Source organism: Cyprinodon variegatus, unplaced genomic scaffold (assembly GCF_000732505.1).
Source record: "Cyprinodon variegatus isolate N-32 unplaced genomic scaffold, C_variegatus-1.0 Scaffold1205, whole genome shotgun sequence".
Lineage (NCBI taxonomy): Eukaryota > Metazoa > Chordata > Actinopteri > Cyprinodontiformes > Cyprinodontidae > Cyprinodon > Cyprinodon variegatus.
Window position 1 is genome coordinate 177,398 of NW_015151658.1, and position 18,831 is coordinate 196,228.

The following is an 18,831-nucleotide window of genomic DNA, read 5'->3' on the forward strand; positions in this document are numbered from 1 at the left end:
AGAGACTTTTGAACGACACCCCTGTTCAGTATTGACATTTCTTAACCTACTGATGTGTATGGCTTCGAAAAACACTGAGCTTGGTGTTGCACCCCAGTGCTGTCAATGAAGATTATTACAGACCTGAAGCGTTATGTGTATGGGATACAAAGAATTGTGCGGCACACTGTTGGACTACTGATGCAGTTTTTGCCTCATCTTAATAGTAGCATGTGCAATGTGAAAAAATAATATAAAATATTAAAGAAACTGCAACCAAATGAAAATATTGTGACAAAAACTCTACTGTGGGTCATCTCCATTGTGAAATACCCCTGTAGGCTCAGGTTCTGTATGTGCAGCCACTTGCAGTAAATGCACATGCAAAGACCTTGTTTAATGCCAAGTGCTGGTCAGGGAAGCCACATATGCTAAGAGAGACCTGGGGTTAGTTAAACAAAGACAGCAGCGACTTGGCAACAAATCAAACCCAAGCAAGAGGGGCGCTGATGGCAGTATAGAAGTAATTAAATATCCCTGGCAAGTAGAATATTTGGTCAGTGATGTTATTTAAGCTCACATCAAGTTAGCTTTTCACAGGCTATGTTTTTTTTTTTTTTAGAATCATGTTTTCGTAGTTTTAAATGATCAGGGTCTCCCATATGTCTGCCACTTTCTTAAAAAATGGCCCATATTTCTGTTTTTTTAGGTCGTATTTCTGTCGTGGCTTTCACTCCATCCTAACACCATGTATGACAACGAATCATGTCTGTTATGTTTGATTTGGATGTATCTACCCACAGAGCCATCCATTGTGTTTTCATGCTGTGTTTTCTGCATTTATTTGACAGAGAGTAGGCCAAGACTTATGTTTTTCAAACATAACACCTAGCTTTGCTCTCACAAAACTAGGTGTTTTTGATCTGCGCCATAAATGCACCTATACATCTCCCCAAATGAATCCGACTTGCTAAGACACCAGCCAAGGTTTAATAAAACAGAGGGCTTTCACGTCTTTAGTTTGTTTATTCAGTTTTGGTTCCTTTTTCCAGAAATATAAATATGTGCCTTAAAGTGTCACATCATACTTTACCTTACCTTCATACATGCCAGTTTGTGTGGATTTGTTCCCAGGCTCACTTGTACATTTTCCTGCCCTTAAACACAAGTACAAATCAGATACCTAAAAGGCAGCCAAAATAACCATGGCAATGATGCTGTCAGGCAGCCATAGAGAGACTTTGTCAACACACCTCAGGGAGATTTATTACAGTCGAGCAACAACTTATTGGATGACGTCAGTGACTCGCTAAACAAACTTGCTGTTAATAAAAGTCATTTTCTGTTTTGTTTTACAATGTTTGTATAAAGTCAGAAAGGTTCTATCTGTTTTAAGCTCAGTTATTTGAGTGGCCAACATGCAGCATTTTGTTAGATACACTTTTGTGCACAATAAATACCTGCACAGGTATGTAATTATTGCTTTCAATTTAATGAGCAAGTTTAACATAACTTGCCCTCTATATAATTGAAGTTATAGATCTAAAGTTGATCTGCAACTAATGATTATTTAGCATATGGATTAACTGTCAATAATTTTTTTCGATTAATTGATTAATAATCAGATAGCCAAAGGTTCCTTAAAGAAGACATTTTATTAATTAAACCAGGTGAAAATTCTCAACTTGTGGAGTTCTGTATAGAGCATATTGACAGACAAAAAGTCTGTCAATATCTTAGTATCAAAATATGTACAGATTTCTTTGCAATTCCGGTATAATTACTGCTCTAAGGCTACGTTCACACTTTTTTTGCCCATATGCGACCTGTATCTGATCTTTCCATGGCTGTCTGAACAACACAGATCTGATTTTTTCCAATGCGACCCAGGCAACTTGGCTATGTGGTCCTGAATCCGATATGAATCTAATCTTTTCAGGTCGCATTCATCTGACCTGAACACCATTAATACCCGACAAGGGTCACTATTATGAGTCTTGCTACGCAGAAGCAGCAAGAAAAACAACAACCATGGCAGATGATGATGCGGAGAGTAGTATTTATGTTTAACCATCTTGAAAAGATTGTGTTTTTATGGTTAGAAAAGACCGCTAGATGCGCTCCGGCACTACCATTCATGTTTACTTCCGGAAAAAAAGAGCACGCTGGCCTGTGATGTCATTGCGTCCTCTACTGCGCATGCGGGACACGCGTTGTATGACTGCAGTTCACACAGGAAACACAGTTCACACAGGAAATCACATACGCAAGTCGCATATATTTGGAAATATGAACGGCAAAGCAAAAAAAAAAAAATCGGATTTCGCAAAAAAAATCGGAATTGAGCATCAAGGCCTGCAGTGTGAACGCAGCCTAAGTGGGCCGCTCTTTCAGCTAAAGGCATGTGTTAAAATCTCTATACTCCAGTTAACAATTCATCGATTACTAAGTTAGTGGAGGATTATTTCAATAATCGATTAATCACGATTAATCCGATTATTTGTTTCAGTTCTAGTTTGATCCCATTTAGAAATTGGCTCCTTGATTCAAATTGTACTTGGATGTATAACTGTTTAAGAACATTTTCAGGGAGTTTCATATATCTGAGCAGCATATGGACGTGGCTCCTAGTGGAATGGCTTAGGGTAAGGGTTAAATACTCAACCTGTCAATCAGGGCCTTCAAAAAATAACTTGTCGTCACAAGGGGGCAGTTAAATCTCTAACTGCCATGGATACGCATTGTTGCTTAGTGTACCTTTGTGATGTTGCACCATTTAAACCACATAATAAGCCATCTATGATCATCTACCAGCAGGTCAGCAGGATCTCTGGACTCAAACACAAGTGCATTCTTCCACCGGCGATGTCCTCCAGCAGTGCTTAGGCTGCAATTGCTGCACAATTACACACGCCATTGTGCAGCTCTTTATAGACATGTGCAATGTACACCAGTTTACACTTTATTTGTGGCAGTTCTTTATTTAAAGGAGATTATATTGTTACATGTAATGGGGGCCCACCAAGAAATGTCTAGCAACAACTGGTCTACGCACCCGATAAATCATCACATCTGATTTGCTTGGAATAGTTTGCTAATCTGCCACCTTTTTTTTTCTGTTAACATTAAAGTGTCCCTTTGAGGATAAATGTGTATTTTAGACCGACGCGCATTTCCATTACCTTAACATAGGACTTTCAAAGTATAAATCCTACTAAGGATGTTCCCATAATTTAACCAGTATGTTATGGTTTTGAGGCTAAACATGATTCAGGTTCATCACTCACATTTATTCCATAAAAGCTCAATGTTCAATGTTCCATCACTTTAAATTTATTTACTAACCACATCTCATTTTATTGGATTTTTTTTGTACTTTTTAACTTTATTTTGTGAATTGAAAAATTTGTGTGGGAAAGGCTAATTCAAAAGTTTCCCTTGACTATTCCACACTTTTTTGCAAAATTGATTTTTATACTTTAAGTTTTTCATGAAATATTGTACCACATGTTTTCTTGGCATCAGAACCTTTTACTTAGGTCAATAGAACATTTATAAACCCAGTGAAACTCTTTAGTAAACATAAATGGTCAGTCTTAATTGTTAATACATAATGTATTAACAATTACATTGTTATGTTAATACATAAATTGGTCAGACCTGTCTTGGGTGGGATTCCAAGATGTAAAAAAAAATGCGGCTGAGGCTGAATTCCAAAAACAGTTCTGAGAAATCTACAAAAAAGTAAGAAATCTGAAAAAATCATTTATATCAGTAGTGTATTACATGTAGCTATTTTAAACAAATTTACCTAAAAAGTACACCAAACAGCTCTGAAAACCTTGATGGGAAGATTTTATGTGGTTTCATGCGTTATGGTAAAAAAAAAAGATGTTTTCCATTTTATAAGTTGGTTCACTGTTTTGCATCATACTGCGATGCAAACCTCTGTGAAGGACTTGGAATTAAGCTTGGGCCGTACAGCCGGTAGCTGTGTCAGGTCAGGTTTGCACCATCAGCAAACCTCTCTGGAGTTTGTGTGAATTCATACCAAGCAGAACAAATGACTGTGTTCATTTACACAAACAAACGAAACTGAGTTCATTTTAACAGACTAAACACCTCAAGTGTAAAATTGCCCTTTAAGAGTCAAAAGAAACCAAAAGGTGCCAGAAATGTTAAACATACCTGCAGTTTCTTTTAGAAAGAAGACATAATCTAATGCTAAAACTCTATGGGAGTTTAAATGCAGTCCATTTTAAATACTCAAATTATACTGATTTATTATTTGTAAACCTGTGAATGTTTCAATCTTTTTATGGCTACTTGACTTTTTTCAGACTAATATATAGATAAAAATATATATATTTGCATCTTTGGAACCAATAAAGTTAATATTTGAGGCACTAATTTTCTTCTGACATAACTCTTTTATAAACCGTTTTCTTTTATTTTCTTTCTGTCATCTTTGACAATTTTGCCATTTTTTCCCCTTAAATGTTGACTCTCAGTTGTTAAGGCTAGAAAAATGTGTTGCCTTGATCTTTGTATCCTTTCTCTTTTCCTGTTACTGTTTAATTTAAAATGTTGACTACGGTCTGACAGTTTAGCTTGAGATGTTAACCATCCATACACATTCCTGTAAATCTTTATTACTATACATATAAAAGTGAGTTTTTTGCATTAATGTGATATATTTTTCTAAATCTAGCATGCAGAGATTTTACTTCTTTCTACCCTGAATCAAACACAAACCACAGCTTTCCTTTACAAATCTATGCTGTTTTTCCTCTATGCCTTATTTTCTAACGATCGTGAGAGTAAAGCTTAGTAATGAGCTTAGGGGAAAGGCTGTGCTCAAGCTGTGGATGGCAGACTCGCAGTGCTGGGCACCTGCCAGCTCTCTCTGGCAGTGCCCCCCCACCCCCGCCCCCTCTCGGCCTTCCTCTTCCTCAGCCAGTCCGGTCCCGGCGGAGTCCTCTTTGCAAACAAAGCCTGCAGCATTCTGGGAAAGCCACATTTTTAGATCATGTGGTTCTGGTGTGACGGGTTACTTTCAATCCTCTTGAATCTGAGTACATGTAGTCAGTCACAGTTTGTAATGCGCCCTACTTTGAACACAAAAATATATTTTTTTGTGAACTTCCCTTCATGCTTTTAAAAGTGAGGTCAACACATTAACAAAAAAAAAAAAGATTTTTGTCTACTCCCGGATTGAAGAAAAGAGATAATAAAAAATGATCTTGTAATCAATGTAAATGAACTTAATCTGTGATTTTCATTGGTCTTTCAAATATTTTGGGGGCTAATTTCTTTCACTGCAAAAACTGAGTAAAAATTTCTCAAAATAAAAGTGTTTACCCTTAATATGAATATTTAAATAAGATTATCTGCCAATGGAATTAGTATTTTTACCCTTAGAAATATGGAGGACCTAGAAAGTCACTAGAAAAGAAAAACAGCATTTTCAAATTAACATTTAAATCACTCCATTTGAAATCCAGTTTGAAAAGCGTTTCCTAATTGCACATTTTTTATTTGATTATTGATTGATATTGATTGATCAAATCCTGTTTCTAAATGAAGATTTAAAAACAAAATTCAGAAATCTGATTATAAATACCTTTCCTAGTCAAACATTTAAAAGGGTTATTCCTTATTCCATCTTCTTTTTCAACTACCATTTTCAAATTCTTTTTGAAATGGCATTTTCTTTTTACATTCCCCTCTCCATTTACCTTCTGTGTTAGCCTTTTGGCTCCTGAGCATACGGAAAACAAGTAAAACCAATCACACTTGCTCCTCAGATATAAGCAGCTCCCTCATTGGTTGGACTGCCACACTTGGTTCACAAAATAACCAATAAGAGACCTGGTTTAATGGAAGGAGGGTTGCTTTGATTGCACCCTTTTGCTCATCTGCTTTGTTGAGTCTGGTGTCTCTCATCTTCATTTTGACAAAAGATTCCTGTTAGATTCTCTATCAGTCAGGTTTGGTGGTCAGTCAGTATTCAATGTAACCATGGTAATTAAATCATCTTTTGATACCTTTGGGAGTGTGGGAAGGTGCAAATCTCTACTAGAAAATAAAAATCAGGATCTCCATAACACTTCTCAGCTAAAGGAATCAGAGTGATCTAAAATTGACTGCATTGACCATGCAGTGAACTAACAACATCAGAGCATATTGCACCCCATATCATCAATGAATGTGGTAAAGTCCTTCTGTGCATAAGGGTATTTCAAGCAACTGGACTTCTGTGGCTTTTTACTCATTCTTCAGATGCCCAGACCTTAATGTCCACTTCAAATGCAAAGTTTAACCAAACAAATGTTCATGACTGAATGGTCTGGTCTATTTTTCAGGAGTGGATTGACACAATGGATGCTATATTTGTTTCCCATGGGTGGATTTATGTGTGTGTATAGTGCTCATTCCAATCTTTCTATAGCTAAAAAGTTTTTATGTCATAGAGGTGCATTGCTTTTTCACCACACCTTTTCCTTCCACTCAATGTTCTATAAATGTGCTTGGAAACAGCCCTTTGTCAACATTTTTTAGCTATTACGTCTTGTGGCTGACTGACATCTTGACATGTGTAAAGTTAGCAGTCTTTACTATTATTGTGTAACCTGCTAACCCTGATTTAGAACATTTAGAAGGGCAGTTTTGAATCAATTAGTTGACTAAAATGTGACAATATGAGTCTGCAATATCGACTTTCGAATAGTTATCAATTTCTGGGGCAATTAATTTGGGATTCTCATTATCTGTAATCCATAACCATTAAAATAATAAATAAAGGCTTGTAATATTTAAACTATATATACTCTATTATATTAGGGATGCAACTAACGATTATTTTGCTGATAAATTAATCTGTCGGTTATTTTTTCGATTAATAAATAGGAATAAATGAAGGGTTCTTAAAAGATTTTTTTACAGAATTAAATCAGGATAGACTAACTTTTGGACATGTGGAGTTCTGAATATTGACTGAAGAACATGTTTTTTTTATACCGTATCTTAAATGCAAAATATACATTTTTTCACAATTTGGGTATAATTGCTGCTCAAAGTGGGTTGCTCTGTCAGCTAAAGGTATGTTTAAGATTCTCTGTAGTCCAGTCAATGATTAATTTATGACTAAATTAGCTGACAATTATTTAAATAATCGATTAATTACAATTAATCTGATTAATTGTTTCAGCCCTACATGAGATTTACCTTCTGATAAGTGACAAAAGATAAAACTATTCTACATTTTTTAGATGTATGTGTACAAGAACATCTGTTGAAGCTTTACTTTTCTAAAATGTATTATGATTTTCACTATTATTTGAAAGAAATTTTTTTTCAACTGTCTTTAGTATCCCAAATCAGCACCCAGCACTGTCAATTGCTCAACCACTTTCCCACTGGCCAGTAAAACAGTTTAAATCTGTGAATAATCGTCTTTTAGTCGCAGCCGACCCTCGACAAACAACTCGGATTTCGACAGAGGTTGAAATCGCCTTCAATCGCCTAGGCTCCAATCGGCATAAAATGGGAACATCAGACCCGGGTTGACCCATTAATTTATGGAACACCACTGAGCGCAATCAACATACATCACTACATTGTGGCAATTCCAGTAAACTGACTCAGCAATGGTTTTTAACAAGTTTCTTAAAGATGTACGTATCTGAATCCGTTCGTTTTTTCAGTATGCTTCTTATGGTAAGCTAAAAAGAATGCAGTTCAGTATTTTTTTATTGCACAAAGTGTAAATAAAAAAAAGCCTAAAGAAATTGTAATCAAAGGAAGTTCTAAATTAATAAAAGTAGGTTTTAAGCTTTGTACACTACTGTATGTGGAACAACTATTATTGTCTAAAAGTCTGAGCCACTGATGAGGAAGCTCTGAGCCACACTGATTTGTATATAACTCAATGATACTGAATAATCATAAGAAGGCATTACCAGAGGAGCCGCATGAAAGTAGCAATCATTGCTGCTGCAGAAACGTACCTCCTTGTATACAGTAATTACTCTAAAACACCTGAGCTGAAGCATTTAAAACTCATCTCAACATCGCTGTGAGTCACAATGGAAATATAAGAATGAGGAGTTTCTGTGCCTCGTAGCGTTGCAGCGTCCAGGGATGCTTTCTCTGCCTGATGGCCAGCCAAGTTCATTTCACACATCCCTCAATTTCTTGTGCTCTCTTTTCTGCACATTTGGTTGTGCATCAGCACATCTTCAGCTGTGTTTCCACCAATAAAGAGAGCTTCATCGCGAAAGCTATTAGATCTGTGTTGTGTTGCTCCTGCGAAAAGGTACACACAATACACGGTGTCTCAGACTTAATTGGAAAATGCGCAGGAATATGAGAAAGTTAGATAAAGTGATTCAAAGGTTGGTTTGAGAGTGTTTGGGAAATAAACCTAAATTGCCAAAACTGATTATGAATAAAGGTTGAAAGCAGATAGCATTATAAGGACATCTATAATTTGATCTCTAAATGGTGTGCAAACTTTTTGCACCATGGAAACATTTTTCAGTTTAAATACAGAAACAAGACATTAATTAATGAAACAAAATAAAGCAAAACAAATCATAATATAATAAAATGTATAAACAGCTAAGTCTAATTTCAGTTACATTTTTCTTATAGCTTCTGCTTACTACCTCAGATAAAAATCTAAATTTTTTTTTGTTTTTTTTATTCATACGCTGATACAGATCTGATTAAATGTAATTGGAAAAAACTATAATAACAGTACAGTGTTTGGTGGATAAATTAATCTAAATAAGCTCTAAATGTGAATATTTAGAAGTCAACTAAATAAAAGAGGACTGCACTGTATACTTCAGAAGAAAAGGTTTTCTGATATAACTTATTAAATTTTTTTAATCTTAAAATTAAATGGTTAATTTCCTATCTTAGGCAAAATTCTCAGAAACCTTAAAGCAGAAACGTGAGCACCGATTTCAGAAGGTGGTTTTCAATTATTGAACGTTTTTTTATCAGGATGCCCTTTGAATTAAAATTTGTCTTTTGCAATGGAGGCCTGGTCAGCTGTCACAGCAGCCCAGAACATCTGACAATGACACAGAATTTAAAAAAGGAAAGCTGCCTGTATGGAAAATTGCAACATTATAGCTACATTCTCCAGTTTAAAATTCAACCAGGGGAATAATTTGAATCCCTTTATTCTCCCTCAATGGGGAAATTCACTCTCTACATTATAACCCATCCCCTTGGGGAGCAGTGGGCTGCCATTGTGTGGAGAGCAGCATGGGGTTAAGAGTCTTGCCCAAGAACCCAGAGTGCAGGCTGCCGGGATCGAACCGGGTACTTGCAACCTTCTCAAAGCACAAGCGCACTGCTCTAACTACTAGGCCCGCACTCGGCCACTATAAATGCTTTTCTTGAAATTCCTTTCATCACCAAGGTAACCTTATATGAAAAATTAGATCTCCCAAATTCTTTTTGAGTCCAAAGACTTTGAAAAGAAGCCACTGTAATGAACAGGAACTTTACCCAGTTGTTATTGGAGACAGAAGGCAACATAGATAAGGAAGAAGTATTCCCAGCAACGCTTTCTAAATGAATGTAAGCCCATGCTGTTTCCTCCTTACACCCAAGGGAGGCCGGCAAACAGAGCATAAAGATATCTTTGATTCACGTCAACCTAGTGTGAAAAAGTGATGATTATTGACGACGAATTTAATGATTTTAAAAAGGCTGAACAAGTAAGAAATAAGACGTATATGCTCACATTTCCCATAAAAGTATTACCTTTAGATCTATGTGATAATGTCTCTTTTTTTATTGTGCAGGTCTAGATTAACATTCAAACAAAGTGAAACTTACAGGTTTAAAAACACACACAGTTTCTCTGATGTGACCTTCAGCATATGCAGGCTGGCATTCAATTACCGCCCTGTCAGTGGCCCATCCAGCCCAGCGGCTGCACGTCCTTGAGATTCTCTCTGCAGCCTCTGTTCAGTCTATATTCCTTTACATCCTCTACATCAGGAGCTCTCACCGGCAAAGACCTTCACTCATATCCCATCGCCTCCAAACGCTGCATGTAATCAAACAGCATTAATGATTTTAAAGTATTCTATATAAACTCTTTGGATGCACCCAGCAGTGGAGGCCAATGCTCTGAATTCTGTCCAGGCTTCGGCTAAATCTTAAGTTTTATTCTAAGGCCCAGTTCCATTTCTCTCACTTGGTTCTGAGAACACTCACACACAGTGAGCTCCCTCCATAGTGAAGTACACTTAGTGAGGGAAGTGAAGGGAAATTTTCTCCCTAAGAAATGGAACACCACTAGTTGTAAAATTACATCTGAGCCCAGTAGATGGTGGGAATAAATAGCCTGTACACTTCAGTGATGTGTTCACCTATGTCATGCGCAAACACAACCTGAGTCTCAACCTTCTGCATGCAAATTCTGCCATACTCTTACCATAACTTTTCACCAAACACATGCATAATATTGAACAACAAATATATAACAAAATGTTATGCTCAATTTATGAGCCAGCATGGATATAAAAAACTGGATTGCTTTGTCATCATGGTAATCATGGTAATATAATTAGCTACGATAATTTTTGATAAACTAAGATACAAAGAATACAAATCAATTATAGGGTTAGGGCATCCCCTATGGACTCCAACAATTATTAAAATCATCAAAATTTACTCCTACTTTGACCACCGACTTGTTTCTCAATGGACTGAATTCTCTTGGCACCAAATACAATAACAAAGACATATGCAACACATTTTAACAATCCAAATGCCTCCAACCAAGAGGCAAATTCTACTGGAACTTTTATTAGAATAGACAGGAGCAAATCATGGTCACTACCTCTGCAATACCCCATTAACACTAAAATCTTCTTTATAACATCTATCCTAGAAATAATGAAAACCAAGCCCACCTTGGTCATAATCATCATACTTTATGTTAAAAAGAAACTCTCAGGAGATTTGTGTATTATGAAAAACAGCGATTTTGCAATATTCATGTTTTAACACAACAGTAAGGAATTAAGTTGTATTTACGTCTAACTAAGATTTCCCAACATATTTTTTTTAATGCATGATTAATTGTAAAAATATACTTAAATTTGTGCAGTTCTTTTCAACAGCCGGACGGCGTTTTTTCTTTCACTGAATGAGTTCTGGGAAGCCACTCCGTTTTGAAGTCAGCTCCTGACCTCACTCGGTCTGAAGGGATCATTTTAAGGGTTGGAGGCCACTTCCCCCCAGCTCTTAAAATTAGTAGGACACACTAACCTTACCTGTGAATAAGCAAAACAGAGTGCTAGGGTCCAAAACGAGTGCAAGTGAGAGAAATGGGACAGGGCCTTACTGTGAAATACTGTTCAGTTTCCATTTATTTTACAGTATTGGTTCTCCTTGGAACATTTCACACCCCTCCACCCTAACTAAAACTGTAATGAAATTTTTTTTATACCGCAAAAATGTAAAGATTTCAATTAAAATAACAGCTTAACAGTAAAGGGCTATTGTAGTGAAGAGCCCATTGACTGTCAGAGAAGCGTAGAGGTGGCACTTCCATGATGCCCATACTGTTTGATACAGTTATCAAAACAAATACAATTTAATTAAGAATTTTCATTCTGTTTTATAGTCAATTTCTATGGAATATACTCCATATATAATAAGGTTTTAAAATGTCTGAAAATACATGCTTTTCTTCAAGACAGAGAGATAAAAAAAAACGATAGTGTCTGACAGATCTTTGTTGCCATTTAGGACAATTTATTGCTGAAACAATTAATTGAGGAAATAATTAGCCGATTGCTCGATAAGGTAAACAATCCATACTTAAAGCCCAATCACTCACTCTGACAGACTCATTCCAGCACTGACTGTTTAACTGCTGCCAAACAGAAAGGTCCTACTACCTCTGTGTGTTTCACTTTTGTATCTGAGCAGTTTGCACTATGGTTGATTTATCTCCTGCTCACTCAATTGTTACCTTTTTCTAATTCATGAGTAAAGTGGTAGTAAATCCAGTAAAGTCTAAAGATACATGCATCAGAAATATTTTTCTGCAGAATTTATAGTTTGATTTAAGCTTCATGTAATTGGAGAGGTACTTTTTTGGATCAGCAACTTTGGTTTAATTTGGTGACGTGCCAGAAAATATCCATATGTTCGTAGATTCCTTTTTTTTTAATCTTTACTGCTGTTTAATTGTTAGATCTTAAGCAGGAACCTTTGTTGAACACATACATATTTACTCTCATACTGTAAATCTCCCTTGGCCTAGGGTCTCCATTATGGAAATGAAAAGCATTGACCAATCCAGTGCTTATTATTATTATTACTATTATTATTATTGCCTTGTAAGAGTTCTAATAAAAATGGTTACCAATTATCTGCCAATTATCTAAATGTTCAAGATGATCTTTTTCTGCCACAAAGATCTACAAGTAGTGCTAGCTGGAAACATGAGCTTTTAAACTAGTGTGACCTGAACCATCTATGGAGAAAAAGATGGATTCTGATCATATATAGTAATTATCATATAAGTTCTGCATCTCAGAAGTATAGAGAAAGGCCAGAGGATTTCTAAGTTGTATTTTAGTCTACACTTCACTTTTTCACATTTAACATGTTTTTAAAATACATTTCCGTTTATTTCATCAGTCTCTTACGAGACGACCTAACATACATTCTCTATTATTGTGAGTTGTTAAATGTATATATTTATTATTTTTCCCAACAGAAATGTAAAGGTATTAAGTCCTTTTTAATCTTATACCCCTGGTAAAATCAAGAAGACAGAACTTAGCTGACATTTAGATTAAATCCTATATATGTGTTGAAATGATTCAGCCAAGGACCTCACTGAAATCCAGTTAAAATTAAATGTTATTAGACATTAAAACTAATATTAGAGGCTTTGTCCAACATACCTGAGATTATTAGTTGTGCAAAGAAGAATCAGAAAATATGTTCAAAACTGGTAGAGACTGTAATTGTAGCCAAAGGTGATGCTACAAAGTAATAATTCAATTGTGCTGAAAAAGGATGTATGCTAAACTTTTCAGATTTTAATTTGTAAACCGTTTATTTACCTGATAACTAGGCCCTATTGTACTTTGTGGTTGTATGATGACAAAATATGAAATATTCCAAGACATTGGAAGACATATTTTAACGCAATGCAAAGGATAAATCAATATAAAGGCATCTCTCAGCAAGCATTAAGTATGGTGGAAGACCTGTGATGCAGTGGGCCTATTTCTCTCCTGAAGAGAAATGCTTCTGTGATGGATCATTATCTAGCTTTACAAAATCAAGAGCTCACATCAAACCTAATGTGGAAGAGAGAGAGGGCAATAATGCTAATATTTAAAGGACCTTTCAAGAAACCCAAGGACGCTGTACATATAAAGTGAAAAAAATTAAATAAAAAAAGCAGTCAGTGTTGCACAGCTCTGTGGTTAGGAAGGATTTCACTTGTACTCAAAAACACAAAAAATATTAAACTTCTTTACTATCTTTTATTAACAACATAAAATTACCATAACTACCAAATCAGCCTGTATTGTGACAAACATTTAAGTCTTTAAAGGATAAGAAATGAATGCTTTAGTTTTAGCTTCTATTATTTGTTGAAGCTTCTCTTTGATGCGAGGTAGCAGCGTTAGTTTTTCTCTGTTTGATCTTCATCTGACTTCATGCTAAAACTGAGACTAAAATATATACATTAAGGCTCTGTCCCGCTGTAACAACTTCCACACTGAAGATTGCGGTTAGAGAGACCCTCTGGCACATAATCATTATTCATCCATCCATTTTGCATCACGCTTATCCCTGGTGGGGTCACGAGGGGTACTGGTGCCTATCTCCAGCTGTCAGTGGGCGAGAGGCCGGGAACACCCTGGATAGGTCGCAAGTCCATTGCAGGGCAACACAGAGACAAACAGGACAAACAACCATTCACACACACAACTTGTCTAAATGTAGCTGATTAGATGAGGGATGCATGCTGGTTCATAAGTCGTCATATGCTGGTTATTAGACATCGTGTGTTAGTTTAATGATTGTTATAGCTTAAACTTGCAATGCATTATATTTTAGTCACCAAAAAGAGCTAACAGCCCAGCAGACTCCAGATTACAGAGGCCTGTAACTGGCAGAACACATTTCAACTTGAAAAAAATGCAGTTTGATTAAATCTGCGCTGTTTCACTGCAGAATCTGTGCTGGCTGGTATGAACAAAGTGGATTAACTCTGTCACAGGATAATGCAGATTAAACTGGTAAACACAATCACTAAGTGGTGCATATGGTCTGCTGGGGCCCAGTAAAGGCAGAAGAACTGGACAGAAATATTTGGGTTTTAATTTCAGTGTGAACAGTTGGAAAGGTAATGCCTGCTGGTCACGCTACACTTTTAGTTCAATGCTGCAGGAGAAGGATGTGGAACATCATCAAAGACAGTAACAGTGATCCCACTTGGGTTTATAATACCTTTATGTCCTGAGTGCTGGTTTTTCAGTAAAAATCTGCCGTGATCATGCAAATGATACTGCTAATGAAAGCGTTAAGTTATTCAGCTGGAAACGTCAGCATGTCTCCTGATCCCCGGAGCGATCTTCCCTCTGGGTGATGGTCGACAGTCACGCTCACTCTGACGGCGGAGATGCAGCCGGCTCGATACGAGCGGGGGTGGCGGCTGGAGAAAATCCATTCTGAGAGTGAGCGTTTTGCTGAGACAGGTACACCGACCTTTGAGTCATCTGATAGGTCAACGCTTTGCGGTGCTTGCCAGCACATTGGTGGCATGATGCCAGGCTTGGTGGTGCTAATAGTAAAGCTCATCTGAGCAGCGCCCAGCTATGATCAATGGAGCCTCTTGGCAGCTCATTTATTGTACAGTATGGCACAGCCACGAACTATTCACCAAAAGATGCATGTGACAGATGACGACAGCAGGGTGAGTTGACGGCAGGCTGATGAAAGGTAGAGGGTTTAGTCGAGTGTGCTTAGACTCTACAACACAGGTCCACACAGCGTACACAAAATGTATTTTTAAGATATTGAAGCTTTTATTTTGTGTATGATCATTTTATTTTGAAATTGTTTATTTATCACTTAAATGCTGGGCGGCATGCTAATGAAGTGTGTAGCATTGTTGCCTCACATTAGAAGCTGGGTTAAAACCCCAGGCTATTTCTGCATGTTCTCAACGTGCATGCATGGTTTCTCTCTGGGTACTCTGGCTTCCTCCTATCATCCAAAAACATTTCTTTAAGACCGATTGATGTATTGAAAATGTAACCTGGCCAACAAGACTTTCTTAGACCGTTTACATGGTGTATCAGTCTGGACAGAGGCGAGTAGAGGCTAATTTCATGGTCAGGCTATCATGGTTGTGTTTCTCTGTGCTGCCCTGTGATGGACAGATCAACTATCCCCCTTTGTTGCCCAAAGACTGCTGGAGATATGCACCAGCTCCTGAAACTCAAAATGGTTGGAGATGGATGGCTGGACTTAACAGCCATGGACATTTACAGCAGGGGTTAAATGGACAGGGTTGTAAAAAAAAATAAAAATACCCCCGCCTTGCATTGATAAATAAGGTTTAATGTCAGACAAAACTAATTGTAAGAATTACAAAAAGCAGTTCTTAATTCCTGATAATTATTATATTAAAGTAGGAACAATAAAATCGAACTTTTCTATAAAAAAAAAGTCGTTTCTATTCTAATTATTTTTTAATCTGTTGTTGAAGTTGCAGTATTATTTGTAGAGTTTCATGTGAACTACTTTTTCTAATGGGTTCTAGTTAAGGGATTTATTTTTCTAAGGGCTTGCTGGAATCAGCCTGGGTTTGGCTTATAAGACGAAAGGAGAAAAAACAAAGGTAATCACAGCCGGTTAATGATTTGACAAGGGATCATTTATGTTTTCAACAGGTCCGCGTTAATTTGATTAATTTTTTCCTTTTATAAATAAAATCATTATTTGAAAACTGCCTTTTGGGTTACGCGATTTGTCTTTGTCTTATTCAGACCAATGATATGGCATGGTCTTGTGGGACCAAAAAAAATCTAAAGCATAATAAATCTGTAAGGGGGAATTACTTTTTTACAGCACCATACACTGCACAAAGCAGAGGACTGTTGTAATAAAAGTACTGTTTTTCTCCTACCAGGTGCCCACGGAGTGAGAGAGGAGCCCAGGTTTGTGACGGCGCGCGCTGGAGAGAGCGTGATCCTGGGGTGTGACGTGTCCCCTCCCCTGGATGGCCAGGAGCCCCCCTATGTGGTGGAGTGGTTTAAGTTTGGAGTGCCTATCCCCGTCTTCATCAACTTCCGCTACTACCCTCCTCATGTGGACCCAGAGTACACTGGTAAGACAGGGCAGCCTAATCAACCTTTGAGAATATAAAGGAAAAAAAACCTTGTGTGAAGATTTTTATGTCCAACTGCTTCTGAATTGATGTTGACCTTGGAATAAATGAGGATCAAGTTATTTTTTTTTAGCAGAGAAGCTCAGTAAATCCAAAAGACAAAAAAAATGGACCACCTGCTTTTTTTCCTTCAGAAGGATTACATGCCTTGCAAAAATATTCATACACATGTACGTTTTTCTGATTATTGATATGCAACAACCGAAAATCACAAGGTACATTATGTTATTGGGGCGCAGGTGATGAATTAACACAAGGTTAGAGAATAATCGCGAAGTAAAAAGCTATTTATTTATTTTTTCCATTTTCTTGCAGGTACAGCATGCATTTGTATTCCCCTTTCTTTTCTCAAATAATCCTAAAGAATTGAGGGCATTCAATTTCTGTTAGAAGTTAGCGTGCCTCAAATTCAAACCTTTTTTTGTGATTTGCAGATGATAAGCCATTGTAAAAGGTTCTACGTTTCTGTTTGCTTGATATTGAAAACTTTGTGTTTGGTTTCCTTTAGCATTACAAACATCCACTACTATGAATAGGTCTTTCATATAAAGTTCCATGAAAAAAAAACAGACATTAAGGTTTGCGGTTCTACTGTAAGAAAATTTTCGAAGGATTGGAGGATATGAATACTTTTCAGAAGTAGTATTGTTCTGATTCTACAACAAATTAAGGAAGTATGATTTATCTAATGCAGAATCGCCAGCCTTTCTCTGGTTTAAATGCACATTCCTCCCTTTGTCAATACACCTTCTTGTTTCTCTTAGACAACATAAATGCATTGGAGCTAACAAAGCTCCACCTTAGGTCACAACACCAACTTTTCCCCAGCTCAACTAGCTTTTCTTATTTGGTTTGATGTTTTTTGTTTACATGATGTATAGAAATAGCAATTATAATGCCATTTGATAACAGTTTTCTTGGCTATGATGTACCAGTGAAAATCTTTGCAGCAAATATTTAGTCATTCTTTTAAAATTTAATATTCAACATGGACCTCTAACACCAGGTCAACTCTAAGCTGTTAACATCCAGAGGTTCTATTCTTCTTTCTTTATGTTATATAACTAGTATTTCCATCTTCCAGTTCTCAACTGACTGTATTATATGAAAATTTCACATTTGCATATGAAAAGAGTCTTAAAACAACATTCAGACCATAAATCAGTGTAAAACCCCCGCTGGCTGCTCTCTGGCATCTTTATACGATTTACACTATTAGGCTGTGTATCTTCCATGTTTTTAGCTGTTTGTGTGGAATAGAAAGGAAGATATACGCTCTAAGCAGATTGGGGGTAAATACGATCTAAATTTAGTAGGAGGGATTCAGGCTTAAACAAGCCATGCAACCGGCTCCACGTTTAAATCATATCTTTTGCTCCCTGGGACATCTGTGTCTAACAAAAACCGAAACCTGTACCTTTAAAGCAGAGGTTAGGCAAGAGACAAACCCAAACATTTAATTCAGAACTCATCAAAGTCTTTCTTTTTTAGTTATGTTTTCCTTTATTTTTTATTCTCTTCTTAGCATGAAATTAGGTGCATTGCTTGAAAATATGGAGTATTTCTTCAGCGACAATGCAGTGTTTATATAATGAGTTTCTCCTCTGCTTTGTTGCAAATCCCATTAGCCGGTGAGAGCAAAACAATGCCTAACTAATATTAAATAGATTGCATATATGCTTATCTTTTGTCACCGAACAGCACCTAAGCTTCTGCTGCTTATGTATAGCATCAAGATGAATCACTGAAAAGGGAATATCATGGCTCGACTTAAAACTCCGTCTATGTATGTGAACATGGTATCCCTGCCTGTAGAGAGGCATCTGCTGCATCTGAGTGAACAGAGGGGAAATAACTGGGTCTCAGCAGTTTATTACTGCATTGTATTTATATGGCTTCCCACACACTCGAGTGAAAATACAGCACATATATGGTGGACTGAAAACTTCTACAACAAGGAGAGAGAATGTGTACAGAACTGATCCTGTTTAGAAGGTTATTAGAATACAGGATGAGCAGTTGTGTTAATGGGTATCCCTGTATACTAGGGCTGAAACAATTAATTGGATTTAGTGATTAATCAACTAATTTAGTAATATATTAATCATTAACTGGAGTGTAGACACCCTAAAAAATGCTTTCAGCTGACAGAGAAACCCGCTTTGAGCAGCAATTATATTATATATATGTAAAGAATATAAGTAAACATTTTGCATTTAAGACATAAATTGTTTCCATCTGTCAATATGCTCTATCCAGAACTCATCAAGTGGAAAAGTGTTGGATTCACCAGGTTCAATTTTACAAAAAGCTTTTTTTAAGGAACCTGGCTTGGCTATCCGATTATTAATCGAAAAAATAATCAACAGAATAATCTATATGCAAAATAA

The 18,831-nt window shown here is 36.7% G+C and overlaps 1 protein-coding gene across 1 annotated transcript in view; it reads left to right on the forward strand.

Moving 5' to 3' along the window:
* igsf9b (immunoglobulin superfamily member 9B) overlaps positions 1-18,831 on the forward strand; it is a gene marked incomplete at its 3' end in the record, with an annotated part of 32,649 nt that overhangs the window by 4,713 nt on the left and 9,105 nt on the right. The window contains exon 2 of the mRNA XM_015401290.1: positions 16,184-16,381. Within this exon, the coding sequence (XP_015256776.1) occupies positions 16,184-16,381 (198 nt within the window). The remainder of the gene's footprint in view (positions 1-16,183; positions 16,382-18,831) is intronic.